Genomic DNA, 20,646 nt, shown 5'->3' with positions numbered 1-20,646 from the left:
AATGAAATAGTCAGAATTATAAAGGGTCAGCATTATATAATAATGTAAAATAATAAAATTCATCAAACTCCTATTTCATGTGAGGAAAATAAATTTTAGAGAGATTCTTATTTATAGAAATGAATGTCATAATTGGATTTAGAACCTAAGATGGTAATCATTTGACTCAGCTATAATCCACTTAAACTTTAAGGCACAAAAGACTGGTCTTTATTTATTTACAGATATCATGAAAAACTTAAATTCATCAAGGTAATTGCATTTGTGATCACTATCTTAGAGTTATTTACCAAAGTGTATAAAACACCTTTCTTGGAGAGTCTTAGCACTATTGAACTAATTTAAGTGCTGCTTCTACTTAAATAATTAAATCCCTAGTTTTTTTCTTTTATTTAAATTATGTCAACATAGGACTTGAGGTAGTAACTCAGGATGTCTAAATGTTTTAAATAATAGACTTGAAAAAATATTTTTGACCTTTGAAGATACAGGAATAGAATGTTTTGCATCAATATATCATCCTACTTAGAGTTCTGGGAATGCGTTCATATCAGGTCACCTTGTAACAAATGATCTCTTTAGGATTTGTCTTGCCAATTAAAAGTTAAGGAATTTAAAATTATTTTAACAGTTGATAAGAGCAAGAATTCCTAATCAGAAAGGAAGCTGAGTTAGGAAGTGGCACTGTATTTTAATACAGTATAATAATACTACTACAATCTATTCTGGCATACTATTTTATATTTCAAGAAATATAAATACATATAAAATCCATTGCTGTATAATTAATGAGGTCAAGGATGCTTACAGATTATTTTCAAAATTATCTGACATATTCCAACAATTTTCATTTTCCCAACTATATAAAAAAAACTTGATTTTACAAATTTAGTTTTAAATAAAAGGTGTTATATAAAGTAATATAATTGTATAATTTTAATTCCTATACTATTCTTTGATTGACGAAACGATGGCTTAAGTTTTGTGTGTGTGTGCTTTAAGGGTTATTATTTTTAAGAAAAAGAAAATTTAATGTGACTTCTTATGATAATGGCTTCTGTCAGTGGTTATTATTAAATATGTTTTGTTTTTGTTGTCACAGTTTTTAGAAAGATAGGCTACTAGTGCATTATCTTCAAAGAAGATAATAATTTACAAAATCACTTTGGCACATTGAGAATGGTCTTCTTAAATAGCTAATTGGACACTTCTACCTACAGAATTAAGTTGCCAACTATTTTTAAATCATAACCTTCGAATACGCCCTGATTCTGAAAATAATATGTGAGTATTGATAAGACTGTAAAAAGCCAAAGAAGAAAGTAAAAAGGCGCATAAAATCTAAAAACAAGTATTATCTCTAGTTTCTGTGGAGAAGTAGTTGAACTGTAGTCTAAAGCTTGCTCTCTGAATTAGAACCTCTCTTCTCTGAATTACTGTTTCTTAAATTATTCAGCCTTTTATTATTTCAAAGCTCCATCTGTAAAGTGATTTTAGCCATCTGCTTGCTAGGTGGTTGTAGATAATCAAACCAATTTTTATTTGTAAAGTGATTCATAAATTTTTTTTAATTAAAGTCATCTTTTTAAAAATTATTTATTTATTTGTATTTTATGTACAGTGGTGTTTTGCCTGCATGTATGTCTATGTGAAGGTGTCAGATCCCCTGGAACAGGAGTTATAGACAGTTGTGAGCTGCCATGTGGGTGCTGGGAATTGAACCCATGTCCTCTGGAAGAGCAGCCAGTGCTCTTTACTGCTGAGCCATCTCTCCAGCCCCAATTCATAAGTTTTATATACTACTTCTGCTGCTCTTATTCCCGAACAATTTTTGTCTTAAAAATCTTCTGGTTAAGTATTCTGACAAAACTGGAAATACTTATTTTTTAATCTTAGTTTAGATAGAGAATGAGTGTATAGCCTTCACTGGCCTGAAATTTTCTATGTAGATGAAACAGCATTAAAGTAACAGAGTTTGAGTGCTGGGATTAAATGCATATGTTGCCATGTGTAGAGAGCCTGGAACATTTTTAAATTAATAGAATGATAGTACTTGCAACCACAAGCTTATAGTCAGAGTTAATGTTAGAGAATTAATCTAAGCACTTCACATATTAATTTATTTGATACTATATTATGTTTAGTTTATATTTCAAAGCAAAGCAAAAAAAGACAGAAAATTATGTTTTCAGTGATCAAAATAGAACATACAGTATTATTCTGGTAACCAGTATTGGAGGAAAAAGAGTAGAGATTGATAGAAATGGACAGACATATACTGTCTTATTTGAATCATAATGGGCTAAGAATACCAACAGGCTTTTGAATCAAATAATTTACATGTTTTAATAGAAAAAACAATCAAATGCATAAATATTGGGCTTTTTTTCCCTATTTAGTAATATTTGATCAAAGAAGTTTTGCTTTTGTGTTGGAAAAACAAATGAAAACATTTAGTTAAGTCTCTTAAATTCTTAGCAAGAGAACTGGAAGAAAGTACTGAGATGGGTCACACAGTAATAGTAATGTTGTGTGGGAGCATTGAAATTCAAAGTTTCAAAGTTATTCTTTCTTAAGACAAATTTCCAATTAGCACTGTTGTCAGTGTGCTTTTTTTTTCCATTTTCAGGGTTAATTTTGAATCCACATATTTTTTTTGACTGTAGAGTCTCAGAACTAGTCTACCTTTTGATCTTTTTGGGGGACATAAAATTGTGAATTTTAAGAAATAAACTATATTTTAAAGAATAATATTAGTTCATACCAATTTTGCATGCTTAGTAGAAATTATATATTCTTAAACTTTTACCATCTTGTAGTAAGGAGAATATTACCTCCTTTTTTCTTTGTACATTAGAAACTTGTCAAGATTTATGGAGCTTAATAATTAAATGTTAATCTGTAGTAACATTTAGGACTTATAAAAGAGTATTTGGTTTCTTATATATTCAGCAACAAAATAGTGCTTCAAAAATAAATTTTCAATAAATACTGACCTGAAAATTATGTATGTGAGCTGAGAAGATAGGTCAATTAGTAGAGTGCTTACAGTAGATCCAAGTTTAATCCCCAAAACCCTGTTAAAGAAGAGAAAAATGGAGTGGGCATTGCAATCCTGATACTAGGTAGTCAGGTACTGGTACTGGCAGGTGCCTGGGGCTTCTTGACAGTATAACCTGTGCTGCTTTTCAATCTTCCAGGCAAGTCAGAGACTCTCCGTTGACAAGCAAGGTGGACAGGTCCTGAGGAATAACATCTGAGGTGTAATCACACATACGTATCTGCACACATGAAGACATATAAATGAGTTAAACAAGAGCAAGACAGATTTAAAAAAAAAAAATTCATAGTATCCTAGAACCCCAGAGTTGAAGATATCCAGGAATTAATTTGAACCATTTGTTTTTTTCCAAAAATTTTTGGCTATATCTCCTACTAAGAAAAATATAGCATTTTAAACAAAATATATACCTATATATTGAAATATGTCTTGCCAAAAATAGTAGGTCCTATTATCTTTTGGAATGCATTCTGATGTGGTGGATCATTTTTTTTTTTTTTTTTCAAACTTCTTATTGGTTGCAAACCATTACAGCGCAGTTTTAAAAACAGATCTAGGGCAGCCTGGCCAGATTCTTGAATTTATGAGATTCTAGTTAGTTTTTTTTTTTTTTTTTTAATAGACACCCAAAAAATTATTGTTGTTTATGGAATTTGCTTTAGGAAGCTAATATACTTACTCAAGTGCCATTTACATTTTTCAAAGCCCTTTTAAAATTCCTTTTGGACTGGTTAAGCAGTCTTTAACATCCTTAAATATTGTTTTGTCAAGCTTTCATCTTTTATGTTACTTTTTTTAAGCCAACATGTTTGAAAACAATGTTAAAAATACATTGAATAATTAGTTATGAATATTATCTGAGAAGTTTAAGTAGATAAATTACATTTTAAACATAACACATTAGAATTTAATATTAATTTCATAGCAGACTGAAGTTAATGCTAGTAGAGCAGTTTTGGCTAATGGTTAGCTGAAGAATTAAGATATGAAGTGTATGTTTCACCAGCCATTGTGAAAATGTGGATATTGCATGCCACATTATAATCCACTGAAAAGTGGCAATAACTATAAATTTGTTTTGGCAGAAGGGGAATTAAGTTAACAACAGAGTCTTGATATGTAATCTAAGATTTCCTAGAACTTATGATTTTCCTGTCTCATAGGCCTGAACTATCACATCTGGCTTTCCAGTGTATATTTCTTAATTGAAATTATCTCACTTATAACATGGTAGTTAGGAAGACTTAACTCTTTACATTTCCACGTATAAGTTATTTATATGTACTATAATTTCTACTAGTAAAAAATGTATAGGTCACATTTCTATGCTTGGTTTTGCTAAAATGACAATGTGAGTAGGCAAACAAGTATTTTGCTACCTCAACTTGTTCTCATGTCTTGTTCTGTGGATTATATTAATATATAAAAATATAATAATAGAAAATTTAGTTAAGTTAGAAGTAACTATTTTCTTTAGTGGTAGTTTTGTGTGTATGTGTTGTGTGGTGTATGTTTGTGGTTAATGCCTATGAATGTGCTGATGTATGTACCTATGCGTGAACATCTGGAAGCCTGTCTATGATGTCAGGTGTTTTTCCACTTTTAAATAATAAGATCATTGAGTGAACTGGAAGCTCACTCATTTTGACTACGCTGTCTAACCAGCAAGCATTAGAGATCTTCTGGCTTGTTCCCCACCATGTTGCAGGTGTTAAGTAATGTTGCAGTCATGAGTGGCCATGCCAGGAGTTTAACATTGATACTAGGGATTCAAACTGAGATTTTAATGCTTGCAGATGAAGTACTCTTACCTAATCAGCCATGTCCCTAACACTCTACCATACTCTTTGGAAGGGGAGTCAGTTTGCTTCTGGTTTTTATTCAGAAACAAAATTGTTTCTTTTTAATAATACTCCTTGTTTTCTTATACTTGACTTGCATTTAGCTTTTATCCTATTCTCATCAGTCTTCTTTATCTTTTCATTCAACAGCTAGAGATGATTGCTATGGAAAATCCTGCAGACTTGAAGAAGCAGTTGTATGTGGAATTTGAAGGAGAACAAGGAGTGGATGAGGGAGGTGTTTCCAAAGAATTTTTTCAGTTGGTTGTGGAGGAAATCTTTAATCCAGATATTGGTAAGTGTTAGTGATATGATTATGATATGTTAGTCTTTTGAATTATGAACTTGTTTTGAGAATATTCTCAACTATGATAAACAACAAAAGAATTGAGTATAATTATTACAGATAACAAATATGTATGCTTCAGGAACTTATCTGTCATTCACGTATTCACGTTCTTCCTTAGATTACTTAGCCAAATATTCTAGTAGAGAACACTTTTTGGTAAATTTAATTTGGAAAACCTTAGAATGGTGGATTGGAAACAACTGAAGGCATGAGATTAATGGTTTATAAATTTTATACTCTGGTTAATTTATAGCTTATTGTTCTTGAGAACAAAATCATCCATTTGTGACATTCTGTTTAGACTTATTGCTTGTCAACTGAAGTTTTAGATACTCCATGGATCTATAACTTGGCTTACAAATAAATAACTATACATACAATGTATACATATTTTTAAAACTGTGGAACTTAAGTATAAATTGGACAATTTTAAAACCAGCATTTCACAAATACTAAATTGCAAGAAAAAGCATAGACTTCATTTATACTCCTACAGGTTAGAGAGAAAATTGTAGTTTTCTTTTTCATTAAAACGGAAAATGAAAATGAAACATTTTAAAATCTTTTCAAAATTAACTTAAAAGTACATTTTAATGCTGTTTTATTTGGTTTTGAATAATCTTTTTCCATTAGAAAAAAGTTTTTTCCCAAACCTACTTTGGTTTGTTTCCTTTGGTCTTGGTTTTGGTTGTGGACAGTCTTTTTATATTATATTAGTGCTTTCTGGCCTTAAACTCATGATCCTCCTGCCTCATTCTGCTAATGTGTGCAATTCCTTCTCCCCCAGCATATTACTTTAGCCACTTAACTGAAACTTACATAAGAAGCAAACTCATGATCAATTACAATTACATATTAATTTACAAGTACTTTCTGAGAAGCAACTGAAAATGAACTTAGAAAAATTAAAAAGCATAAGAATATATTTTAAATATTTTTATCTTTGATGTTCCCTGAAAAAGAAAAGACATCTCTATTACTGCTCCGTAGATGAAATAATGATGATAGGAGAAATGTCTCTCAAGTTTGGTTTTGAATAATGAAGATCATGTAAAGATGAAAGATTATAAAGTTGCCTTTTTTTTTTTTTTTTTTTTGGTTTTTCGAGACAGGGTTTCTCTGTGTAGCTTTGCGCCTTTCCTGGAACTCACTTGGTAGCCCAGGCTGGCCTCGAACTCACAGAGATCCGCCTGGCTCTGCCTCCCGAGTGCTGGGATTAAAGGCGTGCGCCACCACAGCCCGGCTAAAGTTGCCTTTTTAAACTATTAGCTCATATTAGATATGTATTTTAAGTACCTTAAAGTTAATCAACTTTATCTAATTTTTGTAATTGATCATGAGTTTGCTTCTTATGTAAGTTTCAGTTAAGTGGCTAAAATATGACTGTAAATTAACCTTTCATTAGTCAATGAAAATCTGTAATAAGCCTTGAATAATTTAATTAAGCTTTTTAAAAATATCTTTCCTGAAATGTTACCCAGATTGCGTTTTATTTTATTTTGTTGTGTTCTTAGAATTGTATACCACCAATTAATACACTTAATGATAATCGGATACTATATTTGTACAGTTTTCTTACATGCATGTAATAGCAAAAACTTAAATCTACTGCATTAAAATTCTGGGTTTTTTTTGTCAAAATTATTTTTAAATTTTTAGAGTTTCAAAAAGTACAAATTATTTTAAAACTTATTTTTATAGGTATGTTCACATATGATGAAGCTACAAAATTATTTTGGTTTAATCCATCTTCTTTTGAGACTGAGGGTCAGTTTACCCTGATTGGCATAGTCCTCGGTCTGGCTATTTACAATAACTGTATACTGGATGTCCATTTTCCCATGGTTGTCTACAGGAAGCTAATGGGGAAAAAAGGAACCTTTCGTGACTTGGGAGACTCTCACCCAGTAAGTTCTTTGTCATTCTTTAAATAGTCTCTAAGATACTATCTAAATACAGAAGTACATCTTAATTGATATAAAAATATGTTTTTGTTTGGGATCTTTTGTCAATACATACTGCTAACCAGTGTGGTAAAAATTCTTTTAATCTGTTTAAGTAATGAACACTTAAATTTTTAAAGAGTATTGTTTCTGTAGATTGCATCAAGCAACTTTTGATTGACTGCATAGTTAAATGTTGTAAACATTGTTTTCAATGTAACCTATGACTGCCTGGTAGAATGAGCATTGCTTGGTCCTTGATAGATACAGCTGATGTGTTTTTTTCCTCTGTGTACCTGGTCTCCAGCCTGGAGATACTGTGGATGTTCTAGAGCTCAGTATGAAATATGTTGCTGAGTTGATGATTTGAAGAATTTCTAAGCGAAGATTGACACATTATCAGTGACAGTGACAATTTTTTTTCCTTTTTTTTCTTTCCTGTTATTTTCAAGACAGGGTTTCTCTATGTAGCTCTGGCTGTTACAGCAGTCATTCTATAAACTAGGCTGGCCTCAAACCCACAGAGATCCACTGCCTCTACTTCTCGGGTGCTGGGATTAAAGGTGTGCACCACCACTGCCCAGCTCAGTGACAGTCTTTATGTCTTAATAAACTATTTGGGAGATGGAGGAATAATTTTGGCTTCATTTTTATTGACAAATTGTTTCTAAAAGGAATGAAAACAAGCTGTTGCGCTCTCTCTCTCTCTCTCTCTCTCTCTTTTAAAATGTCTTTTACAAGTCATTTGGTAGCCTCACTTCTCTTTCTGATTGTTAGGTTTTATATCAGAGTTTAAAGGACTTATTGGAATATGAAGGGAATGTGGAAGATGATATGATGATCACTTTCCAGATATCACAAACAGATCTCTTTGGTAACCCAATGATGTATGATCTAAAGGAAAATGGTGATAAAATTCCAATTACAAATGAAAACAGGAAGGTAATAAAAATTTTCTGACATTGTTTTGTAAATATATAATTTCAAAGCAGTTTTCTTAGAGTTTTCAAAGAATTATCTAATATGGCTTGAAGCGGTAACAAAAAAAATCACAAACAAATTTATGTAGATAGTAAAGGTACAGTTTGCTAACTCTTAGATAAGAGCCATTGTCAGTATATACAGTTAGTTTCTAATCCCTCTTTAGAGAGAGTACACTGACTAGGACAGAATGAATGCGTAAATATAACTATAGTGTAACACCAGAAACAGGGCATTACCATATTAAACTGTAGAGGTAATGGCCCAAGTGATTAAGGTCCTATTTAGTGTGTATACATATTTCCCATTTGAAATCTAATTATACATCTGAAAATTATTCTTTTCATTGGATTTAGTTTCTGTTAATTTAAAACAGTATTCATTTAGGAACAGGAAATAACTGAACAGAATAAGAAAATTACAATAAATAGTTTAACTTTTAAGAAATATGTAAGTTTATATTACTACTTTTTTGGTAAAATATTACAATGTCAGAACACAGAATACATTTTTGTAATTTAATAGAGTAGCTTAGCTTACCAACAAATAGTGTTTTTGCTGAACTGGATACAGTAAGTAGTTTACCAAAGTCTCTAGTAGAAAATATGAGATTCTGGTTTGCTCAAATTCAGTGTTCATATCTTAAACTTATATTTGCATACTTAGTTAAGGGACTTTGGAACATTGTGTTGAGGCTCTGTTTTAATATTAAGTCATTTTAATCTTTTATATTAATCTTACTATTATAAAATTATATTTTATATTTCCTGTTTAATTTACTCAGAATCATAATTTATATATTCTTGTATATGACCTATTTATAGATTAGTATATATCAGAAGTGAGGAAAGTATCTTTTTTTGTATATACAAAAAAATTGTGAAAGTATCTTTCTTTGTATATACAACATTTTATTAATATTTGTAAGACTTTTGTCTTATATGCATGAATGTTTTGCCTGTATATATGTTGGTGGGTTGTTTGCATGTATTGCCCATGGAGGCCAGAAGAGTATCCTGGAAGTGTAGTTACAGATAGTTGTTAGTTGCCATGCAAGTGCTGGGAATTGAGCTTAGATCCTCTCTAAGAGTTGCTAATGCTCTTAACTTCTGACCCATCTCTCCAAAATTTATTTTTTTAACTTATTTTTAAAAAATACTCCTGAAGGATTTCTTTTGGGTGGGGCTAAAAGCAGCTATGTAAACCTAATAACTAATTGTGTTCACTTGTACTTGTATAGCATGTGACTTTTTGTTTTTAATGTTTATACAGGAATTTGTCAATCTCTATTCAGACTACATTCTCAATAAATCAGTAGAAAAACAGTTCAAGGCATTTCGCAGAGGTTTTCATATGGTGACTAATGAATCTCCCTTAAAGTACCTATTCAGACCAGAAGAGATTGAATTGCTTATATGTGGAAGCCGGGTAAGAAAGACATCTGCAAAAAACAAAACAAAACAAAAAAAACCCTCATATTTTATTTTTTTAATAGTTTGCTGTAAATGTTAAGGTGTATTTTTTTTCTATAATTTTCAGAATCTAGATTTCCAGGCACTAGAAGAAACTACAGAATATGACGGTGGCTATACCAGAGAATCTGTTTTGATTAGGTGAGGTGTTTTATTCTTAAGAAGATTTTATTCATCAAAGAAGTTTATGTGTACTGTTGTAATTCAGACCTGTATCTGTCGGTATTGCTTCCCAAACAAGCAAGCTCAAAGGCGCTCATCTGTAAAAGTAGACCTGTATTAATATTACCGGTTTTCTTACAATCTAATGATTTATTTAATTAATTAAGTGGTTATATAAGTCTCATGTTTTCTCTTGCTTTTGGTTTATTTCTGGTAATATGTAAAGTGGTACATTTTTTGGTCTTTAAGATATTTGGGACGAATGATATGTACTGGTGCTTCTGAACAATTCTCAGAACAGTGTCACTGATACTGTCTTTCTCTAGCCAAATGCCCTGGTTATTGTTCCTACTTCTCTGTAATATCCAATTCTGAAAGATGGGTTTCCGATCCACTAATGTAACTGGTCAAAATGACAGATAGGCCCTTTTAGCATCCACTATTTGTTGTAAAGTCAGAGGCATTTAAACTGGAAGATCCCTCTAGAGCTGTAAGACTCAAGTATGTGAAGAACAGAATGCATATTAACTATGTCTAGTAATGATACATTATGTTTGTTAATTTTATATCACAGTGTTATTTTATTATTTATCTAGGTTTGTAGAAGATTACTGTTGCTTTGCCCTTTCTAACAGCAGTCACAAGTGTGTTTACTAATGGCAATCATTATATTGCTCCTAAAAACTCAGTTTCAAAGGTTATTCATAAAAGGACTGAAATAACATGGTAATAGTAAAGCCTTAATGGGAATATCATGACATTGTTATTATAATTATCATAACATATATATATATATTATATCTGTAATAATGTTGATCCAAGATAGGCCTTCTCAGAGAATTAATATGAGAAAACTAGCTTTACAGTACATTTCATTTTAGACCAGTAGAAGTATCTTGGACTGTTATTTCTGAATCAATTATCTTAGAAATCAAAGTTTTATGCTTTTGTAACAATTCCATTCTTATGTCATGCATATCTTAAGATTATCTGTGAATTCAGGCTTTAATGGCAAGAAAATTACAGCAGTAAAAAAGGTTCAGACTTAACAGTTTATGGTATCTTATATCCTGTGAAACTACTTCAACTTTTTTTTTTTTTTGTCACTATAAATACTGTGAAATCATTCATTGGAATTTATAGTTAGTAGGAGTCAAATACTAAAATAATCCTTTGCCCTAAAATCTAACAATACTGATATGTTGTTAATAATTATCTTGTGTATTCAGAATTTATAAAATCAGAATGCACAAGTAAGGTTTTATGCATGTATTTTTCATTTGGAAAAGTTCTACCTGTTTCCTTTTATCTACTTAAGAGATTTTTTTTCTAATGTTCCATCCCCCTTTTGAGATTAGAGATAGCTGTTTTATCATTTTTCATTAATTAAATTTTATGTATATCAGTGTTTTGCCTGCATGTATGTATGTATGTATGAGGGTGTCAGATGCTGTAGTTGTAGGCAGTTGTGAGCTGCCGTGTGGATGCTAAGAATTGAACCCAGGTCCTCTGAAAGAGCAGCCAGTCCTCTTAACTGCTGAGCCATCTCTCCAGCCCCAGCAATTTATCTTTTAATGGATAATTTCAACTTCAAAGGCTTGATTCAGCTCTGTATTTGATTTCTTCCCTACCTAATAAGTTTTTATTTGTACTTCGTTGTAGAGATACTTAACCATCTCTGCCTTTTAGTAATTTTTGCCCTAGGTGAAGATAGACAACTTTGTTAAATCATTTAGTACTATCAGATGATAATATTGTTATTTTTAGTCCACATTTTATTACTTGGAGTATTGATAAGTATTATCTGTAGTGCTCATCAATATTTGCTTTTCTAGAATTAGAGATATATATTTTATTATATACCTTTCATGATAAATGAGTCTTTCTCATTACTAATTTTTTTGTTTACCAAAATCTTATAATAGCTTAATCGCTCTCTAAACAGTGGTTATCTAAACATTATGAATATGGCGTTGGTGATAATGGTGATACTAATGTGTGAGGTAGCTTTTAGGTACAGTGAAATATGCAGAACTTTACTGGACAATTTGGAGATTCAGATAATTACACCTTTGCAACAGCAAGATACAGACTATTATCCAAGTTCCTGTGGCTCTTTGCTGTTAATTCCTGTTCCTACGGGCAATCACCGTAGAGATTTCTGTAACAGTGGATTTTTTTTCCTTTCTTTCTTTTTTTTTGGGGGGGGGTTGTTATTGAATTAAATATATATGGAGTCATTTTTGAAATCTATTCATGTTATTACTCTAATTTACATTGTGAGTTTTTTATGGCAAAATAATGTTTTAGATGAATGTATGATGTTTGCTTATCCATTCTCCTATTATTGATGGCAATTAGATTTTCTTAAGGTTAGAACTATTACAAATAAAGTTATCCAGTCTTATTGTTGAAGTGTTTTCATTTCTCTTAGACAAACATAGGAGATAGAGGTTTGTGTTTTAAGCTTTTTAGCTTTTTCTTTTCCTTTTTTTTTTTTTTTTTTTTTTTTGCTAAATGATAGTGCCATTTCACCCTAGGATGACTAGCAATGTCAGAGCTCTCAGCTCTATATCTCTTTCAGTCTTTGGTCATGTTGTTCTTTAGTTCTCTTGGAGGAATGTGAAATAAAATCTCAATTGTAGTTTAAATTTGCATATCTCTGATGACTCATGATGTTGAGCTGGCTTCACTTTTTTTTTTTTGCCATTACTTTGTTAATTGTCTTCCCCGTTTTTTACTGATTATGATTTTTTTCTTTTAAAATATATTCTTGATAAAAGATTGTTGCTAACATGTTATACATGTGTTCTTATAGTTTGTAGCTTTCTTTTCCCCATTGAATTTCTTTTTTGTTGAAAATGAATTATTTGTTAATTCTAGATTAGATTCTGTTCTAAGTATTCTTATGTCTTTTGGTCAGATTCATATCTTATTGATTCTTTACATTATAGAACAGGTCTTTAAATCAGAAGGTGTGAGTGACCACCTTTACTTTTTCCTTGTTCTCAATTCCTTTTACTGTTTTTACTTCCATAGAAATATTAAAATCTGTTTCTGAATTTTACATGAATAGAGTAAAATTCCTTTGAGATTTTGATTTGAATTACTTTGATTGAATAAATCAGTCTGAGAATTGTGGTGATGTATTGTGTCCCCCAATATACTGTGTTTCCCAATAAAATTTACCTGAGAGATCAGGGAAATTGGGAAAGCCACAACTAACCTCACCTTACCAACTCCACAGCTTCCAAAGAGCGAGCTACTTCCTTTCTACCCATGCCTATATAATCCTTGCTGTTCTGCCATCTGATTTGCTGTCTCTATCCAGCTATATCATTTCCTCTTCCTGCCCAGCTCTATCACTTCCTGTCTGTCTGTACAGACCTACAGACCTCCATGGTTAACTAGTGTTGGAATTTAAGGCATGTGCCACCATGCCTGACACTTTTCCCAGTGTGGCCTTGAACTCACAGAGATCCAGACAGACCCTGCCTGCCAAAATAAGATTAAAGATGTGTGCTACTATTGTCTGACTTCTGTGGTTTCTAGGCTGGCCTTTTCCTCTGATCCTCAGGTAAATTTTATTGGGAGGCAGAGTATATTGGGGAACACAATACATCACCATAGAGAATTGTCATTTTCACCAGTTTGGATTCTCTAAACCTCAAGCATGACATAGACCTTTCCATTTATTATGCATTAGTTTCTCCTAGCATTGTCTTGTAATTTTAGTGCTGAAATACTGTATGCTTTAGTCAGGAATAAATATTAATCTGACATGTTTCTTATGTGTTATTTTTTATTTCTGAGACCAAGCTTATAATTACTTCTTAAATTGTATTAAAGAACCTTATCAGATAATTCAAACATCTTATTGATATCTATGTTGGCATCAGTTGTTTTCATTTCCTGGTTTCTGGTATGCTAGTATTTTTGTTTCATTTTTGTCTTTTGAAGGTTTTGTTATTGTTTTGTTTTATCTAAAATATTTTTTTTCATATAATATATTCTGGTTATAATTTCACCCTCTCCCTACTTCTCCCAGGTTCTCCCACCTCTCCTCCATCTGGATTACACCTTTTCTTTCTCTTGTAAGAAATTAAACAGGCATCTAAGGAATAATATTAAAATACATGAAAATAAATGAAAAAACAAATTGGAATATGACAAAACCAAGAAAAAGAGCCAAAGAAAAAAGGCACAAGAAACACATATAGATGTAGAGACACATGTTTGCATACTCAAGAATCTTATAAAAACCCAAACCATAAAGCCATAATACATAATCAGAGGATCTTTAAGTAGGGAGGGAAACCCCCTGACTTACCATTATGAGTTGAAGAACCTCTGTAGATGCTGGTGAATTAGGTTTGTGTTGGCCATCTATTGATGGACACAGGACCCATCCATATGAGTAGTTTGTTTCCCCATTGAGACTCCCTTGGACAAAACCAGTTTTTCATTTGCAAGTGGCTATCAGTTAGAGATCGCTTCTAGGTTAGGGATGGTTGTATGTGTTCACTTCTCCTTTCAGCTCTAGGACCACATCTGGTGCATACCAGACAGGTTCTGTGCATGCTGCCACAGTCTCTGAGTTCATATGTGCAGCAGCTCTGTTGTATCAAAAAGGACTTGATTCTTTAGTGTCCTCCATTCCATCTGGTTCTTAACACTCTTTCCCCTTCCATAGAGTTCTCTGAGCCCAGTGGGGAGGTGATTTGATGAAGACATCCCCTTTAGAGCTGAGTGTTCCAAAGTCTTCTGCATATTTTCTGGCTGCAGGTCTCTGTATTTGTTCCTTTCTGCTTCAGGAGGAAGCTTCTCTGATGGTGGCCGAGCACAGCACAGCTCTATGAGTGTAGCAGAATGTTGTTTGGAGTCATTTTACTCCTACATTCCTTTAGCAGAACAGTAGTACTTGATTTCCCCCTAGGTTCTTGGGCTATTTAGACTCAGGTTCATAGCCACCTGAGCAATGTTGGGTATGGATTCCAGCTCATGGAGGAGGCCTTGCTTAATTCAATTCAGATATTAGATGGTTATTCCCACAGACTTTGTACCGTTATTGCACCAGCGTATCTTGCAGGCAGATCACTCTTGTAGATCAAAGGGTTTTATCTGATTTTTCTTGTGATGAATATGAAAATGTTGTGGGTGTTGCTGACTTCCTTGGGTTGAAGTTTTCCTTCTCATACTTTCTGTTGGGCTGGATTTATGGATTGGTATTGTTTAAATCTGGTTTTATCATGGAATATCTTATTTTCTCTGTCTATGGTTATTGAATGCTTTGCTGGGTATAATAGTCTGGGCTGGCATTCGAGGTTTCCCAGTGTCTGAAAAATGTCTGTCCAGGACTATCTGGCTTTCATAATCTCCTTTGAGATGTTGGGTGTAATTCTCATAGGTCTTCCTTTATATGTTACTTGGGCTTTTTCCTTTGCAGCTCTTAATATTCTTTCTTTATCATCCATGTTTAGTGTTTTGATTATTATGTGGCGAGGGTTCTTTTTTATTTTTGGTCTAGTCTATTTGGTATTCTGTATGCTTCTTGTACCTTCACAGGCACGTCCTTCTTTAGTTTGGGAAAGTTTTCTTCAGTGATTTTGTTGAATATATTTTCTGTGCCTTTTAGCTAGAATTCTCCTTCATTTGGTCTTGTCATGGTGTCCCAGATTTCCTGGATGTTTTCTTGGATTTAACATTTTCTTTGACCAATATATCTTCAACACCTGAGGTTCTCTCTTTCATCTCTTGCATTATGTTGGTTATGCTTGCATCTGTAGTTCATTGTTTATTTACTCAGATTTTCTATTTCTAGCATTCCGTCAGTTTGTGTTTTCTTTATTGCCTCTCTTTCAGTTTTCAAGTCTTGAACTGTTTTCTTCACCTGTTTGTTTTTTCTTGGCGTTCTTTAAGGGATTTATTGATTTCTTCCAATGTTTTGTTTGTCTTGTCCTCCATTCCTTCAGGTGAATTTTTCAATTCCTTTTTAAGGGCCTCTTTTATTTTCATGATTTTTTTTGTGTGTTTTTTTTTAATTCATTTTTCATACCAACTGACTGCAGATCCCCTCTCATCCCTCTTCCCGCTCCCCTCCCCCAGCCTTCTCCTCTTTGACCCACTCCTCATCTCCTCCTCCAAAAGGGTAAGACCTCCCATGGGGAGTCAGCAAAGCCTGGTACATTCAGTTGAGGCAGGACCAAGCCCCTTCCCCCTGCATCAAGACTGAGCAAGGAGTCCCACCATAGGTAATGGGCTCCAGAAAGCCAGCTCATGCACCAGGGATAGATCCTGATCCCACCACCAGTGGGCCCCTCAAACAGGCCTAGCTACACAACTTGTCTCCTATGTGCAGAGGGCCTAGTCTGTTCCCATGCAGGTTCCACAGCTGTCGTTCTAAAGTTTGTGAGTTCCTGTGAGCTTGGTTCAGTTGTCTCTGTAGATTTCCCCATCATGATCTTGACCACCCTTTGCTCATATAATCCCTCTTGCCTCTCTTCATGAAGTTATTTTTAAGGTCGTTTTTTTTCTGCTTCATTTTCACTTGGATGTTCAGGTCTTGCTGTTAATAGAACCACTAGGTTCTGGTGGTGCCATATTGCCCTTTATGTTGTTGAATTTATTCTTACACTGCTGGGTTTGGAGTAATTACAGGTACAGGTGTTGACTCTTCCTCCAATTGGGGCAGGTGATGTCTGTGCCTAGGGGCTGCTCTTTCTCAAATTGGTGTAGGTGGAGCCTGTGCCTCTGGGGGGCCTTTGATGCTGCAGGGAATGTGGTGGAGTGGCATGACTGCAGGAATCTTGCCTGCTGCTGACTGGCTGCTGGGGTTCCCAGCCCATGTGTTTATCTTAGGCTTACCTAAGGGTCTCTAATGGTCAAAGGATAGCATTTCAGGGACAGAACTAGTCATAGCAGAATCATCTTCAGTGCTTAGTAACAAGAAAGAATGTCGAGTATGGTGCAACTTCTTTGATTTTTAATCTTTCTGTCTTAGGTTTTAAAAGATTGCAAATTTTTTATGTTTACTCTTAATGTTTATTTTTAAATTTAGCTTTAGTTTCTTTATATTTGGCATGATTTTAAAAATTTATTTCTAGTTATACCTTAGTTTTTTCACATCTTTTAAAGCTTTCTTTCTGTTAATGTCTTCTACACTTTGCATTTCTGAACTAGTTGTTCTTTCATAGACTCTGTTATTTCAAAATTTTACTTTTAGTTTATTATATTTATAGCCTTAGTTTTCATGTTTTTATAGTTTTCATCTCTTGTTGATATCTTCTAAATGGACAAAGTTCTCATGCATATACTATTTAATAAAATGTGTGTGATGTTTTATTTTAATCCCCAGTTTTGTTTTTCATTTCTTTTTTAAAAAGTAACTTTATTATGAATTTACATTGTAGAATAAAATTATCTTTCAGTAAATTAAAATATGAGACAACTCAATAATAGAACACAATAACTAATTTTTTATAGACTTACTTTAAAAGATAGAGTTGTTTTTTAATTTTATGTATATGGGTGGCTTTCCTACATATGTCCATGCAATGTGTGTGCAGTGTCTGCTGAGGCCAGAGGAGGGAGTCAGATCCCCTAGCACTATAGTTGAAGATGGTTATGAGCCCTCATTGTAGGTATTGTAAATCCAACCTGGGACCCCTGCAACAGCAGCGGGTACTCTTAACCACTGAACAACCTCTCCAGGTCTACTTCTTGAATTTTAAATTAAAAATTGTATTACTTTTTCCTATATCTAATTCTCTTAGATCTTGAGGCCTTCAATTATTTGGAAGTCGTTGCTCCTCCATGGAATACAAATAGTTTTCTTGTAATGTGTTCAGCAGGACCACACTATACATTTGTGAATTTTACATGCTATGCATGTTTTTAAAGCTGCAAACTGTGTTTGGCAATTGTTTCTTAAAAGTCACTTTTGATTTGTTGTTGCTTTCTATGTTCCTTTCCCATGAAAAGAATGATACTCCATCAGTATATCTTATTCAGAAAGACTTTGAAACTGTAGCTGTCAAAATTACATACTATTATGGTAAAAAGGGGCTATTCATATTGATGTTCCAATGTCATTATCTGTTATGTTAGATTAGTTTTTTATGTAAATGCTCATAAATTAATTTTTAATTCACAATAATATATACTGTAAGTATAATTGCTATAAACATGGGAAATCCACAGCCTGTGTTTTAAATTCTGAGAAAATGAGTAATTTTTCACCCTTGTTAAATACTTCTTGACTTCTACACAGCATAATGATAAATCTGATGTTCATTTGTAAAAATGTCTATTTAGTTGAACTTCTATTTTGAAGACTTAGAGAAAGGAATTAGCAAGTCAATATAGTGGTACCTCTGGTCCTTATCTGTTTGTTTGTTTGTTTTTTGGCCTCCTCATAGAAAAGATGTATATAGTAAGAAACTTAAAGTACTGAAGGGGGAAGGAAAGGAAACCCATCTGTTGTCTACTCGAAAAGAGAAAAATGATTTCTCCCACCCCATGGAGAAAACATTTTAGTAGACTAAAAGATCAAGTGACAGTTTTTACTTTGTACAATAAAAATAGAAGTACTAACTAGCTAGCTACATAACATTTATTTTTGTTTAGTTTATGAATATGTTCTTCCTTCTTCTGGTAAATGATACCAATAAGCTTCTCCTTTCAATCTACTGGCCGTATTCTCCATCCTGCACTATTTCTATCTCAGATCACCTTGGAATTTCTGGCTCTGGTGCTCCTATTACTTTAAATCTAAGGGGTATACTTGTACAATTGATATGTTTTTGTTTTTCCAGCCTTTTGAAACATTGAGCTTCTGATTCGATTTGCTCTTCATCTTTCACAGCGAAGTCAATCATAGTGCTACTTCCCCTTTTTCTCCTCAACTTTTTTCTTTTGTAGGACTACTTCAGTTTATTTTATTTCAAACTGAGTTAGTAACTCTTGTTTTTTAATTCTTCTTTGTGCTTCTCTTTCCTTAGCTGTTTGTTCAAATATGGTCTTCACGCTCACCTTATGAGTAGAGCTTCATTTCTTCTTTGCAAGTTTTGGATCCATTTGCCTTGTGAAAGTTTTCTGTTTCTCTTTAATTTCAAATTCAGTTGCAGTCCTTTTTGCTTGTTCTTCTTTGTATTTATTTTTCAGAGCTATTAACTTTTTTCAAACTTTTTTTTTAGGGTTTTTAGTGTGAATAGAACTACTGCTTTTAATTTAATTAGTTCTTCATATTCTCTGCTCAGTCAAAAGGTTTCATTTTCTTCCTCTTTTCCCATTTCTTGTCTTAGTTCTCTGTTGTTTTTGTTCGTTTGTTTTCTGTTTCTGGCTTATATTCCTGTTGCTCCTTTGTTAATCATTCTTCTTCCATTTTTGGCTTTAGTTTCCTTAAAAATTAATTTCCAGCTGTCTTAGTATACGATATTGTTTTAAACATCTCTGGAATCATCCAATACCTTACTTCTCCTTGATTCAGTAGATGAGTTTTTTCCTTCTTCAGTCTCCTTTCAGTCTCATCTGTTTTCTTTTTTGTCTTTTCTTCTTTGCCTTTCTGCTTTGTCAAAACTGAGTTTTGAGTTTTTCAGGGCTATGTTCTTTACGTGTGTGTGTGTGTGTGTGTGTGTGTGTGTGTGTGTGTGTGTGTGTGTGTGTGTCTTTGGTTTTTTCCCTCACATCTACAATTTTCCTCTTAGCCTGTTCAAAAGCATTCTTCACTTTAAATGTCATGTTTCTTCTTCTTCTTGCATCTTTCAATTTTTCTGTCTTTGTTGCCCCAGTTCTTCAGTTCTTTTCTTAATTCTGTCTTTAGATCTCCAAAATTGCCTTTTCTAGATGTATGATTTGACAGGTACAACTGTTAAAAGCAGTGAATGAATCATCTCCTTCCTCTGATGACGGTTTTAGTTCCTGTATTATGTTCTTAATTTGCTCAGCTATTTACTAATTCACCTTCCCTTTTTCTTTTATTTTTTTATTTATTTTTTTTTTCGAGACAGGGTTTCTCTGTGTAGCTTTGCGCCTTTCCTGGAACTTCCTCTGTAGCCCAGGCTGGCCTCGAACTCACAGAGAGATCCGCCTGCCTCTGCCTCCCGAGTGCTGGGATTAAAGGTGTGCGCCACCACTGCTCGGCCCCCTTTTTCTTTTTATGAAAACACATCCTCCTCTCTTCTGCATGTTCATTCCTTTAATTCTTTCTGTCTTCGTTTCTACATTTCAGCAAATTTATCTTTAAACCCCCCTGTCACCTTGAAGACTGCCTTTTTGACTTTAGAAAATGTGTCTTATTATGAGAAGCAAACATTTCTTTTAAGTGAAATATTCATATTTGCTATATGTGGTTTGGGCTTATGAAGCCTTGTATATTTTTGTACCCATCCAGTTCACAATCCGTCATTGAAGGGTGTCAGGGCAGGAACCATAACAACACTACTTGGCTGATTCACTGCCCCCTAACTCCTTCCTCATTTTCCTTCTGTCTTATTTGCAGTAGACTGAGATAAACAAAACATTAATGTAGGTGTCTGATTTTCCTAATTAAATTTGTTCTGTTGACAGAGATTGTAGAGCTAAAGCAAAATAGCTGTGATTGATAGTTCTTTGCCTTGTATGTATCTTATTTTTGTCTGTCTTTCCTTAATCCATTATTTCACCATTTAGCCTGAGATTTCAAAAATGTCGATTTAAGGAAACAGTTTCCTTTTATCTGATCATTTTACATCGTCATTCTCCTATTTTCCTATCTTTTTTTCGTATCAGCAAGTTCTATTTTATTGCCTTAAGAAAGGAGTTTGTTGAAAAGGTAAAGTCAAATGTATTTACGTTTGAG

The 20,646-nt window shown here is 33.2% G+C and overlaps 1 protein-coding gene and 1 long non-coding RNA gene across 33 annotated transcripts in view; one reads left to right on the top strand and one right to left on the bottom strand.

Moving 5' to 3' along the window:
- LOC128094214 (uncharacterized) overlaps nt 1-20,646 on the bottom strand; it is a 107,665-nt gene that overhangs the window by 8,529 nt on the left and 78,490 nt on the right. For 20 of the 29 annotated variants that reach the window (XR_008212858.1, XR_008212861.1, XR_008212859.1 and 17 more), the window contains 2 exons: nt 3,177-3,281; nt 2,997-3,077 (listed from right to left, as the gene is read on the bottom strand). The exons of 1 other annotated variant lie outside the window; for it this stretch is intronic. This is a non-coding gene — a long non-coding RNA (uncharacterized LOC128094214). The remainder of the gene's footprint in view (nt 1-2,996; nt 3,078-3,176; nt 3,282-20,646) is intronic. 8 more of the 29 variants (XR_008212872.1, XR_008212876.1, XR_008212871.1 and 5 more) reach the window with 1 other exon arrangement.
- Nucleotides 1-20,646, top strand: part of Ube3a (ubiquitin protein ligase E3A) — a 93,208-nt gene that overhangs the window by 62,338 nt on the left and 10,224 nt on the right. For 3 of the 4 annotated variants that reach the window (XM_052712404.1, XM_052712406.1, XM_052712405.1), the window contains 5 exons: nt 5,053-5,197; nt 6,953-7,158; nt 7,972-8,136; nt 9,448-9,603; nt 9,715-9,788. In XM_052712404.1, coding sequence (XP_052568364.1) covers nt 5,053-5,197; nt 6,953-7,158; nt 7,972-8,136; nt 9,448-9,603; nt 9,715-9,788 — 746 coding nt within the window. Of the gene's footprint in view, nt 1-5,052; nt 5,198-6,952; nt 7,159-7,971; nt 8,137-9,447; nt 9,604-9,714; nt 9,793-20,646 lie in introns of those variants that run through there. The other variant, XM_052712407.1, reaches the window with a different exon arrangement.

Source organism: Peromyscus californicus, unplaced genomic scaffold (genome assembly GCF_007827085.1).
Source record: "Peromyscus californicus insignis strain IS unplaced genomic scaffold, ASM782708v3 Scaffold_4__1_contigs__length_199733344, whole genome shotgun sequence".
Taxonomy (NCBI): Eukaryota; Metazoa; Chordata; class Mammalia; order Rodentia; family Cricetidae; genus Peromyscus; species Peromyscus californicus.
Note: the sequence above shows the minus strand (reverse complement) of the source record. Positions and strands in the feature narration are given on the sequence as shown.